At 39.3% G+C, this 15,353-nt stretch overlaps 1 protein-coding gene across 1 annotated transcript; it reads right to left on the minus strand.

Annotated features, from left to right (window-relative positions):
* Nucleotides 1-2,221: 2,221 nt before the first annotated feature.
* On the minus strand, nucleotides 2,222-10,739 carry bgnb (biglycan b). Its single transcript, XM_037684104.1, has 7 exons — nucleotides 10,490-10,739; nucleotides 7,424-7,536; nucleotides 6,121-6,334; nucleotides 5,864-5,974; nucleotides 4,863-4,956; nucleotides 2,509-2,647; nucleotides 2,222-2,422 (listed from the first exon to the last, which is right to left on the minus strand). Exons 1-7 carry the CDS (start codon nucleotides 10,737-10,739, stop codon nucleotides 2,225-2,227), a joined length of 1,119 nt encoding a protein of 372 aa, XP_037540032.1. The 3' UTR covers nucleotides 2,222-2,224.
* Nucleotides 10,740-15,353: the final 4,614 nt, after the last annotated feature.

Raw genomic sequence — 15,353 nt, forward strand, 5'->3', positions numbered from 1 at the left:
ACACATGTATATATATATATGTATGTATGTATACACTTCCAGTTTTTGCTATTGTTCTGCTACTTTTAACTAGCATTTACCTACTTTTAACTTTTTGCTTCCACCAAACTGTTTTCTACTGTTTTCTAGCTGGTAGTATTTTTTTAATACTTTTTACTACCTTTTTGACACTTTAAGCTATTACCTAGGCTTTTTCTATTTTTAGTTAGCCTTTTTTACATTTAGGTTTTAGTTAGCCTTTTATTACTTTAACTGTCATCTTTCCACATTCAGCTTAAGCTAGAATTAAACACACTTAGTTGGTTTTCAGCTTTTTATACATTTAACAACTCAGTTAAAAAAATATGTGGTTATTCATCACTCTGCATTCTTTGAAAATGCAGTTAGTTATTATATCACATGGTATTAATTAAAAATAATGTTAATCCTGGTGAACACCCCACAATGAACTGATCAGCAACAAGTTGCCAAATAATCATGTCTGAGAAGAAAAAAAAGTGTCCAGAGAAGTCCAGTGATTCCAGGGTGAAAGGGTTCATTAGTTTTTGGAAAATTCTAAATAGTTCAAAAATGTAAAACTATCCACACTAGGCTTGAGTTTTATTTTGGATTGCCCAATGGGAAATGAAAAATTACCATTTAATAAAAAAATATTTTGGTGTTATTTTGGTGTCGATTGTCAGTAATCCAGGACGTTTTAATCGTGAGCGTTGAGTAGAAGGCCAAACTAAATAAATTACAACTGCCATCTATTTAACCCTTTATCAATAGCACAATTTATTGTAGGAAGTTATTTTTTGTAAATTATGCCTTTCACTATATTATAAGGATGAAATTCATAAACTAACATGATTGCCAGAATATTTGGTGAACTATAAAACAAACAAACAAAAATGTTGTATAAATTCATTACTTTTAAGCCAAGTTCTATTTACATTTATAGTACTTTTACAATATTAAAGTATCTTGAGTCTGGTTTAAAGCGGTAAAGAGGGGCTGTAAGAAAACATTTAGCTGTTATATCTGTTTGATAAGTTTCATATCTGCATTATTCTTCTGTCTATTTTTGTTAGCATACATTAAACAGTGATAATTCCTCTCTCTTAATTTAGAGATTTACAGCATAGATATTAAGCCACCAGTATTCTTTAAATACTTTTTAAAACACTCAAAATGAACATGCTGTATATGCTGATGGTCAACTTAACTCACCTGACCAGTGCCCTTGGATTTTTTAATTATTTTTTTATGTTTAAGTAGTTGTAAGAGTCACCCGTGCACTGTGTACAGTTTTTCTTTGGCATTTCTTCTTTATTTCTCACACAGCCTTCCACCCAGGGGGCTATCAGTTGTTTCTCACTAAATGCAGCAGGCTGAAAGAGTCTTTATTCACATGCAGCAGTAGGTTGTCAGATTACAGAACAGAGACAGGACATAATACTTAAGGTTAAAGTAGTTCCACAAAGCTCTACAGCTGTAAACAGGCTAATTGTAATGTACCACAAAGCAGATAAAGCATGACAGAAAATCTGTGCAAAACAATGCATCAACACTACTATTGTATGTTGCACCGTGCAAACACGCCACTTTTGTTATTTGAAAGTGAAGCAGGTGTGTTGCAGCCTTTATTAAGACTGGGACAGAACCTCAGTGTCCTCTTAAGACATATCGTATTAAGATATTGCTCAGATAACTTGGAATAGTTACAGAGATTTCAGGATCTAGATCAATGTGTTTATCAAACCAGCACACATAGAAAGTCATAAAGCACCATTTATATGTATAAAAAACCTTCTAAAATGCACTGCTTTTTCCATATTTCCCTATAATTTTCAATAAAAATAAAAACAACAGAAGATTGACCTCTGTCACAATAACTATTGTGAAAAACTGCAATGAACAGTTTTGCAATTTTCACAACTTTTAAATAGACATTGTGGGACAAATGCTCTCCTCAAACACTCTCCTCATTTTTATCAGCTTCAGATGGAAACAAGCTTCATTTACGTTTAAAACCAGACGTAGTGAAGTCACTTCAACAAGTTTGTTTCCCCGTCTTCATCACTCTTCTGCGCCACAAACATAACACTAAATAAATCGTTTCAACTTTTCAAATATGAACTCCTTTTCTGCTATGACTCAAGTTTCTTCAAGCTTCTCTCCCTTTTCCCCATCACCACCCCCTCCCTCTGTTTTATTTAATTGCGCAGCATCACCCTGTCTTTTATTTTTTGTAGTTTCCAAACTGAATGGCAAACCGGTCGCCCACGCAGCGGAACGTTGCCGGCTGCACCTCCCAGTAGTTGACAGGGTTTTCAAACAGGCTGATGCCATTATAGAACGTCCTCTTCATCCCAAACCCTCGAGGGCAGAAGTCATCCACGCCCACGTGACTGATGTTGTTGGAATGGAGGTACACCACCTGAAAGAGAGGGCGTGGCAGAGAGAACAAGGTGAGGATGGAAGGTGTTAAACATTCAAAATGGTGTGAAGGTGATGAAAACTGACCTGCAGGTATTTCATTTTTGGAAGGCCCTGGGGAACACGTGTGAGGCGGTTGTTGTCCAGGTGCAGCTCTCTCAGCATGGACAGGTATGACAGGCTGCCGTTTTCTATGTTACGGATGTGGTTGTTGCCAAGGCCCAATCTGGTAAATAAATAAAGACAAGAGATGTAACAAATTCTAAATTTCAAGATGATTATTAAAACAAAATGTTACATTCATTCCAAAACAAGGTGTGAAAAAAGAGGAATGGAAGCTCAGGAGATTTAGACGTTTTTTTTTTTTTTGTTGTTGTTTTTTTTCACAAAGGGCCGTTTGACATTTGGTAGGTAATAAAGTAAATTATACAAGGGGCATTTGCCATTGGAGAAAATTCATTCATTCAATCTTTATTCGCACAGATAAATTACATTGAACCTTAAAGACTCATTTACAAGTGAGACCTGTTTAAACAGACAAAAATAAATGAAAGTGACACATGTCTAGAATTTGGAGGCAAAAAAGTTCTATCAAACTCTTACTCCTTGGCCGAGGAGAGATAGCTTGAGATTGAAAAAAACACTCCGCACATAGGCACATAGTGACGCAGACATTCTGCAGGCAAGGGGAGACGGCAAGCACGTGTCCAAGGACAATCTAGAGCAGGTGTGTCAAACACACTTACAAAAGGGGACAAAAATTAAAACCTTTTTCAATCTAAGGGCCAGTTTCAGAATCTACATTAACTCAATCGTATACCCAACATCTTTTCTTGGTCACAGGTTCCTCAACAAGAGTTTGATTGGTCTCATTTGACATTCTTTGTTGTGCTTTTGACATCATAATCAAAGATTACTGAAAAAAAATAAGAGATTAAAGTATTTTACGTTTCACATATCATCTTGGGGGCCAGATAAGATGTCAATGAGGGCCGCATTTGGCCCCCGGGCCTTGAGTTTGACACATATGCTCCAGAGGCACTGTAGAAGTTCTGGTAAGAATGGTATACAGTAATCTATCAGTTCCCTCTGGTGAGATCCGTCAGCACTCTCGAGGGACCCTTTGAGAATGTTTGAGCCACTACTGGTATTAAAAAAGGTTTTCATTTCTCATTCATGAGTTGAGGAGGGAAATTATTTAGACTGGACCGTTTTACTGGTATATTTATATATTTATTTATTTATATATATTATTTATATTGGGACCGAAATAGTGTAGAGCAAACTTGGGACCTGAAAGTTGCAGGCTTAACTCTGCACCATGCCCACATGCCATGTTGTCCTTGAGCAAGACACCCAATCCCTAACTACTCCCCAGGTGTTTACATAGCTGCCCACTGCTCCACCTGGGCGTATCTCACGTGTGATGGGTTAAATGCAAAGAACTAATTTTGTCATTGTATGGGAATATATAATGACAACACATAGCACTTTAATTTAATTTACATTAATTATTCATCTTTCATTCATTTTATGGGGAACAGATAATGAAAATAAATAAGAAATTGTAAACATCTCATTCAGTCAGCTGCTAGGATTTGGAACCATGTTCACTGTCACACTCAGATCTCAACGTTAAAAAAAACTCCAGCCTCTATCATTTTACACACCTAATACTTGACATCTGAGATCTGTCTTCATTATTTTTTCATCACGATGCGTTCACTGTACCTCGGAAAAGGAAAACTGTTCCTATTTTTGCTTTTTTTTTTCTTTGCTATAAGCTAGACATAATCATAAACTTTAGATCTAAACAATATTCTAATGCTCTGTTTGTTTAATGTTTAAATATCCCAAAAATAAAATAGGAATTTGTATTAATTCATTCATTTGCTGAATATTGGAAATTCATATTCTATACAGAGTAATGAATTGCACCATCGAAGAAGCAGACATAAACTGCTTGTTTTAAATTAGTACAGTTACGCAACAGATTTTTAAATCGTCATCTAAATTGTAAACAAACAAATAAAAAAGGCAAATGGATTCACAGTCATGTTCAGTAATTACTGAGATGTGTTTCAGAATAAAACTGCTTTCCAAACAGTTAGCTGATCTGCTTTCAATTTGTTGTTTATGATTTTATGAACTGTTTTTCTGGTTGTTGCCACCTCTCTAAGGCTTTGAGTTAAAGCAGCTCTTGCACATATTACCATTTTTAAAGCATAAGCCTGATGGACAGGAGGCCATTCTAGTGTACATACATGACTGGAAAGAAGACAGTTTGAGACATGCACAAGACGTTTATTGTGCATTTCATTCAAAGCATGTCACTAATTTCACTATGACTTAATAAAACTGCCAGTGTGGTAAAAAAGAAAGCAAGGTTTCATGCAAATTATCCAAAGTGAAATAGTGTTGAGTTTGAATATAAAACAGACCTGAAGAGGTTTTTGTAGCGGCTCAGGTCCTCCAGTTCCACAGCCTGGATCTGATTGTGGTCCAAATGAAGCTCGCTGAGACTCTCTGGAAGATCTGCAAAACAAGACACCAAACCTGAGAGCCTTAACTCCAGGGTGACACTTTGCAAAATGCTTTCTAAACTGTTTAGATCTTTCGTCCATCGCTACATCTTCTACTGCTTATCTGTAATAGGGTCGTGGAGGCAACAGGTCCAGGAGAGAAACCCAGACATCCCTCTCCCCAGCAATACTTTTCAGCTCGTTCTGGGGGACTCCAAGACGTTCCCAGGCCAGAGAAGATACACAATTCCTCCAGTGACTTCTGGGTTATCCCCAGGGTCTCCTACCAGTGGGACTTGCCTGGAAAACCTCTAAAGGGAGGTGTCCAGGAAGCATCCTAATCAGATGTCTGAACCACCTCAACTGACTCCTTTCAATGCGGAGGAGCATCGACTCTACATCAAGCTTCTCATGCAGGATGGAGCTCCTCACCCTATCTCTAAGGCTATGCCTGGCTACACTGCAAGGGAAGCCCATTTCAGCCGCTTGTTTCCGAGATCTTGTTCTTTGTCATGATCCAAACCTCATGACCACAGGTGAGGGTTGGAACGTAGACAGACCAGTAAATGCTGAGCTTTGCCTTTTGACTTAGCTCTTTCTTCACCACAAAAGTCCGAAGCAATGCCCTCATTACTGAGGACAAGGCCCCAATTCATCAATTTCCCACTGCATCCCAGCATCACTCATGAACAAGATGCCCAGATACTTAAACTCATCCACCTGAAGCAAACAGACTCGTAAAATGTCATCACTCTATAGTTGTGTGGTAACTGTCAATAGTGTTATGGGATTTGTCAGATGACTTTATCTACATGTTGGTTGTGTAAAAAAAAATCACCAAAATGAAGGACTCTGAAGAATCTGCAATTATCTAAATTATATGTATTTTTGGCATCACATCTCTACAGGTGAGTTCCTACCTTTTGGGACTCCGGTTAATTTTGCTTCTGATATGCGCAGATAGTTCAGTTTAAGTCCCCTAAATGCTCCTGGCTCAAAACCACTGTTCTGGAGGGGGTTTGCTCCCATTTCTGCAAAATAAAAGAAGTAATTGTGGCACAGAATAAAAATATATTCTTTTTTTTTTTCATCTACATCCAGTGCTGTAAAGTGGCACAGACAGTGGTGAGTACCACAGAATATTGCCCGAGTTGGAGGAGTCATTAGCATCTCTAACCTATGCAGTTCATGTTGCCCAGTCCAGAGAAGGTTCCAGCTGCCACCTTCTTGATGTGGTTCTCATGGATCCTTAGCTCAACCAGAGATGCAGGCAAGTTTTTGGGTATAGCGGTCAGCAGATTCTTTGAAAAGTAGAGCTTCTGCATGTGCCTCAGAGGGACAAACGTTTTGGGATGGACTTTGGAAATCTTGTTATTCCTCACAGACAGAGCCTGAAAACATAAGGGAATAAAGTCACTGGCACTTACTAAACAGGATAACATCAGTTTGTGGTAAGGAAAGAATAAGTACAAAGAGAAACACTGATGTTTTACACAAAATGAACAAGAGATGTTTTTTGTATTCTCTCTTTTTACTGAACTGTTTTGTAGACCCTTCCGACTGCTATCTCGCAGAGAGTTGAGGAGTGACTGCTGCTCTCAGTTAGTAGTTTTAAAAGTAATAAATATATATATTATAAAACTGAAGTAGACCCGTCCAAAGAGGATTCTTTAACTCACATTTTCCTGTAGTTTTCAAATAGCACATATATGACAACATTATATCATGTATAATGAAAGTCCTGAATTCATGTTGAGATTTTTGGTGTTGGTGTGCAACCTCATAAATGTTAGTGGACGCTATTGGCCACTCATTTGAAAACTTACATCCCATCTCTAAACTACATCAGAATGCAAAGCTAGCTGATGCTGCCCCCATTTGCAAGTAATTATAGAACTTTAGGTAAAAAAAAATAACAGCAAATAAAATAAAATAAAAACTACACTGCCAAATTGAGTGTGGTGTATAGTTTAGAAAATAACACTCACATGAACCATCGTCAATTTTGGAGATTGAAGTTGTTTTTTAAGGAGCAAACTATATTTGTATGGGCCCAATTCCAAATAGCTGTCAGTTTAGTCTAAACTAAAATCAACTTCTCCAAACTTAGAATAATCAAAGAACTATTCATCACAGGTAAGGTATGATTTGCCCATAAACTTTCCTCAGAACTGTACTTCAGAAGTTGTCAATCCACAATCCCTTTAACCTCACTTTTAGTCAGTGTTCTTTAATGTGGGTCAGGAGTGAGCAACGTCTTATTGCTATAAAAGACTTGCCTCGGGCTAAAACTTCAACACAGTTAAAGCCCTCGGTGAAATTCAGCATAGTGGGGAAAAAGAGAGGAAATGAACTTCTAAATCCCAAAATCCCCCTGGAATGTCCCAGTGCAGCCAATACAAACTGCAACTGCACATCCTTTAGATAGGTATGTGAAGCTGATAAGGAGTGGGGCGGTATGATTTTAACTTTTCTCTTACGTATAAGTTAGTGAGGCCTCTGAAGTCATGCTCCTTCAGCTCGGTGATACGGTTGTTCTGCAGGTCCAGGAACTTGGTGTCTGGAGGAAGATTCTTTGGTACCTCCGTCAAACCTAAAATCAAGACCAACAAAAACACAGAAGGGAGTCACGGTCTATTAAATGCTTACACCACAAAACCACTTTGTTTTCAGAGGGAAGGTTCTTAGGAAGTCTCACTCAGACACAGACTTTGGAAAATAAATAGCCACACCAATCACACTCCCACACAGTCCTAAATGAGCACGTTGGTGCTCCTGGCCTAATATTTTAATGGAAGGTGGATATGGACGCAAACATGGAGGTCACACACAGACACCACAGCAGTATGAGCAATATAACACACACAAACACTAGTTTCCCTTGCACCAGATGGGAAAACCAGCTTTTTCCATCTGGCTTTTATTAACAAAAGTCACCAAGGATGGGACTTAAATACCATCTGCAAAGTCACACATCAAAAAAAAGGGATGGTGTGGGGTTGCAACTCTGGTACGTATAAGAAATACATGAGTCTGTATGAGTGTTAAAGCTGTGATGCATTGAGAATATATATATGTAAATGTTTTATTTTAATTTTAAAGCAATTAAAACCAAAAAGAGTCACATTTATTAATTTTAGAATATCGTTCACTGAGTTATAAATTAATGCACGCTGACAAAAGACTGCGAGCAGCTGGCAGTCAAGTGGCATTCAGAAACACACCTGCATTATTTCAAAGGAAAGACTCCATCCGCACATAAACACAGCAACCGACCAGTGATCATTAAGAAGACTGCATCACACAGCCACGTGGACGAGTGTTTCAGATGTGGTTGGAGGATGTGTAAGTGAGTTCCAACCAGGACAAGCCTCAGCTGCTTCAAGGCCATGATGCAACTAGACCCACTGGTGAGAGAGCAGTAGCAGTCACACTGGGTTTTCAGTCAACCACCAACCACATCTGACCCACCGGACTCTGCCCAGAACTGTCCAGCTACAGTTTAACTTTAGATATATGGTTTAGTGGTGCTGTGCCACACCCTCTGTGTCACCACACAGCACCAAACCATCAGCTGCTCTCTCTGACGTTCAAACCACACCCACGCAATGCCGAAGGAGCAGTGGCTTTATCCTGGAAATTATCAAGGCTTCCGAAAGCAAAATGTATCCTTAAAATCGTGGGGAATTATGTCTGCCACAGTCCTGTCTGCAACTTAATGAGAAAGAATCCCCAAATGAGATATTAGGTGTGGAATAAGACTTTTGTACTTCAGGAGGGTACTTCTTGGGGATTTGTCAAAAGAACAGGAGCCATTAATCCAGGAAAAGCTATCATGTTCACCAAACCTAGGCAAGTTCTTTTCCATGTCTATAGCTAAAGTAGTTTGTAAAGTGTTGGAAAACCAAGAGAAAATGCTTGAAAGCCGTGGGTGAAACAATTTGACATTTCAATGTGGAGTTGTTTTAAAACTTCAGCAGGTTGGACAGGACTCCAACTTCTTGACAAGTTGTATATAGATCCAGCTCAAACCACCTTTGACATGCAAACTTTGTCACCCGTTTAATCTGATGCTGTGCTCCCGTATGTGTGCTGGTGTGCAGGTTTTGCTGCTAAAGCTGGTTAGTAAATTTCAAATCTGTTTTGTTTCTTCGTGAACTGCTTGTCTTCATTTGAAGGAGGGAGAAAAAGACAGTTGTGCAAATCTCTGTGCAGAAAGTTCTGCTATTTCATGTTTGGGTATTGCTACACTCCAGTCGACACCTGCAGCTTTTAGTTTACATTCTTCCAGCTAGAAACCTCCAGATTTATACTGCACACCTGCGTCATATCTGGCAGATGTAAACAAACTTGACAAAAACAAGAAAAACTTTTGCCAGACCGTGATTAAGTAATCTATTAACCCTCAAAACAAAATAAAAAATGGTTTTCCACACATATCTGCCACAAATCTCAGCATCTCAAACACAAAGTGACAATACCAGCACCCAATAAAACCCTGGCCGCCTCAACCCAAATGCTCTACATCATGCTGGGATGCGTGCTGAGAGGAGACAGACGCCACCACCAAAATACATCTGTTCTAAATAAGCACTTGACATCTTGGAAATTATACACTTCCACATTTACACCACTGCAGAAAGACTGAGGACAGTAAGTGCATAGAGCTTGTAAAATGATGATTTGACAAAACCATTACGTCTAAACACAGACATCATGTAGGAGTTTTACGACAAGTGGAGTGAGGCAAATCTTTAGATCCATGAATTACAGAAAATTTAGTAGTTTGGTCCTTTGAGATTAGACAAAGAGAGCACTTTAAAGAGCTGCACAATGCTTTGAAGGAATCTGCTTTAAAAAGGTTTCTCTGTATGAGCATTATGAAACTTTTCAATAGGTATCTATTGATTATACTCGTTTTGTGTCATATTTGATCAATTTGTGTTTCCATAAAGGTCATTAAGACAAAGAATGCTTTCATACTGGTCTCAAGCTTCCTAGTAAAGTCTCAATGTTTTATTTGTTTCACTAACTTAATATTTCTTCAGCCTTGGTTTCAGTCCTAGACATTTTACACATGGCCCTAAAAAAATACCTATTAAACAAAATGAAAAACTCTCCTCCTGTCAAAGAGGCTTTGTCTATGCTTAAATATTTTCTTGGTTTTGTCACTACCACTATTTTTTGTGTGTTTTTGTTGTTTTGTTTTGCTTTCCTCCGTCTGTCCCACGGTTTTTCCTTTCTTTTGCTCTTTTTTTCTCCCTTCTACTCAGTATATACATGCAAAGTCAAGAACGCAAAATCCCTCAAAGAGATGCCTTCCCCTGTTAAAATACACCAGCATTTCCCTCGGAGGAGGGGGGGGGGGATCTCTGCTTTAGAAAAAAAAAATCACAAAATGAGAAAAGGGGGCTTTACTTTCTGAGGTTATGAGGCTCGAGACCCTTGGTTCATGTCCGGTCAGTCAAATAATTTATTTTTCTGTCTGATCCTCAAAGCAACTCTCAACCCAACACTTTGTGTTCCTCGCACGCACGCTCACTAACCGAGGTCAGAGCACTGGACGATCCGGAGCTGGCAGTGGCAGCCGAAGGGACACGTGGGCACGTCTGGAGGGGGCATCTCCGCGCTGCCTGAACTCTCTTCCTCATCCCTCATCATACTCATCAAGCCGCCATTCTCCAAACTGTCCAGGGCGAAGTCCCAAAAGCCTCTTTGTTCAAAGGGCAGGGCAGAGGAGGGCGAGACCAGCCAGGTCACACTCAGCAGCAGCAGAAGGGAGCAGTGTGGCGACATGCTGGATGTAAACACCTGGGAAAACACAAAGCAGAGGGAGGCATTTTAGTGCACTTGAATATTTAGTGCTTCATATAATCCATGCTATTGCGTAAGCCCAATTTATCTTATTAATTTCAGGGCACAATGGAAAAACATTGAGAAGTTTTTGCACGTTAAGTGGGGACATTTTTAAAGCATTCCAAAAAAAAACTGCAAACAAATATCTAGATAACTTTTAGCAAATGTCCGAGTCAGACACATTGAAAGCCAAGTTTAGAAATAATAACTGTAGTTGGTTTTTTTTTCACATCTTAATGTGTCCTTTTAGAACATTTGTGTTGGCGAGCACATCTAAACGATAAAAATCAAAGAAAAAGAAAAAACCTGGAGCGTGCCGCTTTATCCCATCAAATGTGTTGAAGTGTTCAGTTACTTTTTACTTTCTCGTACAGGTGAAATGTGTAGCGAGTTCACGTGCCTTTGAGCAAATTTCTGCAAACTTTTTTTGTCCCAGAAGTTCAAAAGTAGTTATTCCTGCCAATATGTAGTCAGTGTTAGTGGTCAAAAAGTATTATGAAATGGTCTGCCTATTCCTAATTACAAGGCCCTACTGTTTATACCACACCTAACAGGAGGTTGGTGGGGAGAAATGTACTCTTTCCTCGTCACACTTACAAAATAAAATGACCCTTGTAAACCACAGCAAAATGTCACTGTGTGCCACCTACATGCAAGAAATCCCATGAGAGCCGAGTCCTGCTTTGCCATCCAATCAGATAGAAAAGAAGACATCACCTGGATGCAGGAAATGTTTAAAACTGCAAACGAGTGTTGCAACAAAGTCACCATTCACTCGCAGAGGAAATGAGCTGTGCAAGTGTTTGTCATGAAACACAGTCTCCATGATGTCATATTGTGCACACACACTCACTAATCAAAGTGGCCATACATGGGAGCCTGTTTGCCAGTTTTATTCTCCCTGCAATGACCTGACCCACATGAACACCATCCCCCTTACTGCTCAAACTAAAACTAATTCCTAGAGAAGCAAATTATTACCGGGCCAGTTCGCTTGTTCAGCAGATGTTATGACCCCCAGGGCTAATCTTGTAAAGTAAAACCCACTCCCATGCGAGACTGAGGGGTGACCTAAAGCCCTGAATTCTCTAACCATGTTATGTTAATTCCTCCTCTGATCCCCAGGACTGTAATTCTGCTGAGTGATAGAAAGTCTTAAAGCTCATGGTTAGCACAGAACTTCAGTGACGTTTAGTGAAATGATGTTTTTTGACTGAAGCTATAGAAGTATAATTAGGCCTCCTACATTATCAAGTGGGAAGTGATGATGGATGAGAAAAAAGGATGATGCAAGAAGGTTTGCAAAGACTTCACTGCTAGATGGTAACTTTAAAAAAAAATAGGAGTTTATTGTGTTTCAGCTCTGTTTAACTATCATTCAAAAACTTGCCTGATGTTCTGTTCAATGCACTCATCACAGAACTCATAATGGTCTGAAATTCATTATTGTAGGGCAGTTTTAGAAGTGAATGGTGCACAAAGTTGTTGTCAATTATAACGGACTTTTTAAAATCTATTACAAAGGTAAAGGTTTTCCAAAGAGATTCCATGATTATAATCAACATACTCATTGATAAAACACCAGTTTACCAGATTCAGCCTCATTTGAACTCCATTCCAGTACAAATTATCCATGTGGGTTTATTTATTTTTAGCCACTGTGGTTTAAAGCTGCTTATGCAACCTTCTGCAACAGTTTTTCTCTCTCCATTAAAAAAACTGTGCTATTATTTCAGAGCATTAAAAGGCAGTGTAACAAAGAGCTTATGCATTATGTGTGGACCTGGCCTAGAAGCATGGATAACAGGTCCCTGCAGTCTGCTCTTTGCAACATAAATATAGCTGCCAAATTATACCATTTTACAAAAAAAGAGGGAAAAAAGTAAACATCACTGGCCTTGGCTTGACCAGAAGAATGCAGGCCAAAGGACGCACACAAAAACACAGAGCTAGATTTTGTTTAGAATGTTGCACTATTGTTTTCCTGCAATTTTTTGCAGTTCATTTTCTTCAGCATGATGGTTCCTATGCTCTGTAAACCTGGAAATATGGGGCCTGTGGTCTCATTCGTGAACCATTTTATGTCCTCCTTATATAAAGATGTGATAGCAGATTCAGAATTGAAGAAATACTGATGGAGGGGAGAAAAACGACAACAGGAACCAGTCTGTCATCAGCACAACTGATGTGTAAGACTACACAACAAGGTTATAAGTCTAAACTACATCCCACAATCAAGCAGCCTTTCTAGCTCTAATAACCGCTTTTATCCGTCTCTTGTGTTTGCACATGAATTCCTTCTCTCTTCCTTCAAATGAGCTGCGAGCTGTCAAACATAGGCTGAGACGAAAACAAACCTTAAGGCTGCAATCTTAATTGTTGTTGCTTCAGCCATCCTCCCACCCAAAGGCCAAGAGTGGTTTAATGGATGGATGGAAGGAAGGATGGGCGGCTATTTCTGCTCTGCTATAATGCGTGGTGCTGGGAAGTGTGTGTCTGTGTGTGTTTGAAGGGATTGGAGCGAAGAATAAAGTAGAAAAAACGAGCAGAACACAGACTGACAACTTAAGAGCAACGAAAAAAGCAGTGTGAGTTGTGTCAGTAGTAGTCAGTAAGATGTAAATATGAAAGCTGTTAATGTAGTGTGTGCTGAATAATGTGACCAAAACACAATGGAATTCTCTTTGCAAGTCTTAACACTTTGCCTTTTTTTTCAGGTTTTTTAGTAAAACAAGGCCTCCTTGGTTAATTAAAAACACATATACTCTATACTACAGTATAAAGCTCCAGCTTTGACAATGAATCAGGACAACAACAGTAAGGGATGCTGTAGCATGATCAAACCCCACTGAAATGCTTCCTGATTTGGGACATTTTTCTTTAGTGAAAAAGCAAAAATAGGTCATGTCTGTTTTTTGCTTGTTTGTTTCAGATTAACTACCAAAATTTGTTTCAATACACTACCAACAATGCAATACAAAATAATACAACACAACAAATCACAATGAAATATGATGCAAGCAATGCAATGTTAGAATATGATATAATACAGTGCAATATGGAATGATGCAATACAAAGCAACACTGCATAATATATAATATGACATGGAGGTACGGTACGACACAACACAATACATTATAATATACTATAATATGACAATACAACATGACACAATACAACACAAGATGATATATTACAATATGTATCAAAGTAGTTATACAGTAGTCCCTCGTTTATCGCAGTACATCCTTACCCGGAAGCCCCATGATAAGTAAAAAACCACAAAGTAAAAATAATAATACAAGTAGTAAGTAGTAGTTTATTTTAGTACATATATATATATATATATATATATATATATATATATATATAAAGTTGTTTTAAACCCTTCCATAACCAATGTTTCTAAACGCTCTCAAAGAACATAGAATGTCATGATTTCAGCTCCCAGCCTCTCCTGCACTCTGCGCTCCCAGCCACGCCCACTTCTTCACTGCAGAACGAAGATCAGCAGAGGAGGAAGGAGGAGGAAGGAAGAGGAAGGAGGAAGTTTCACCTGCAGTGTGGGCTGCAGACAGGTGCAGCAGGTGCTAAATAACTTTAAATAATTAATTTTAAATAAAAACTCCATGCCGGTAGCACGGTAGCACAACTGGTAGAGCTGCTGCCTCTCAGCGAGCAGGTCCCTGGTTCAAATCCCAGTCCGGGTGCCTTTCTGGGTGGAGTTTGCATGTTCTCTCCGTGCATGCATGGGTTTTCTCCGGATGCTCGGGTTTCCTCCCACAAACCAAAAACATGCATGTTAGACTGATTGGTAACTCTAAATTGTCTCTAGGTGTGAGTGAGAGAGTGAATGGTTGTTTGTCTCTATGTGGCCCTGTGATGGACTGGAGACCTGTCCAGGGTGTCACCCATCTCTCGCATAGTGATTGCTGGACATGGGCACTGGCGACCCCATGACCCAAAATGGAAAAAGCAGGTAAAACATAATGGATGGATAGACAAACTCCATGCCGATCGTGCGTCTCATCCATCAATCAGTCAATTGTGTGTCATCTCCAATCTTATTTTGAAAAACCGCGATAGAGCGAGTCCGCGATAAACAAACCGCAAAGTAGCGAGGGACTACTGTACTAATAAATTTTAACAAATCTGTTAACACGGCGGCATGGTGGCGCAGTTGGTAGAGCTGCCATCTCTCAGCAAGAAGGATGTCGGTTCAAATCCCAGCCCAGGGCCTTTCTGAATGAAGTTTGCATGTTCTCTCCATGCATGCATGGGTTTTCTCCGGGTACTCTGGTTTCCTCCCACAGACCAAAAATATGCATGTTAGGCTGATTGGTAACTCTAAATTGTCCCTCGATGAGAGTGAATGGTTGTTTGTCTCTATGTGGCCCTGTGATGGACTGGAGACCTGTCCAGGGTGTCACCCATCTCTCGCATAGTGATAGATGGACATGGGCACCAGTGGCCCGTGACCCAAAAAGAAAGAAGCGGGTAAAGATAATGGATGGATGGATGGATGGATGGATGGATGGATGGATGGATGGATG

The sequence above is a fragment of the Nematolebias whitei genome, chromosome 11, assembly GCF_014905685.2.
Source record: "Nematolebias whitei isolate Nwh7 chromosome 11, NemWhi1, whole genome shotgun sequence".
NCBI lineage: Eukaryota > Metazoa > Chordata > Actinopteri > Cyprinodontiformes > Rivulidae > Nematolebias > Nematolebias whitei.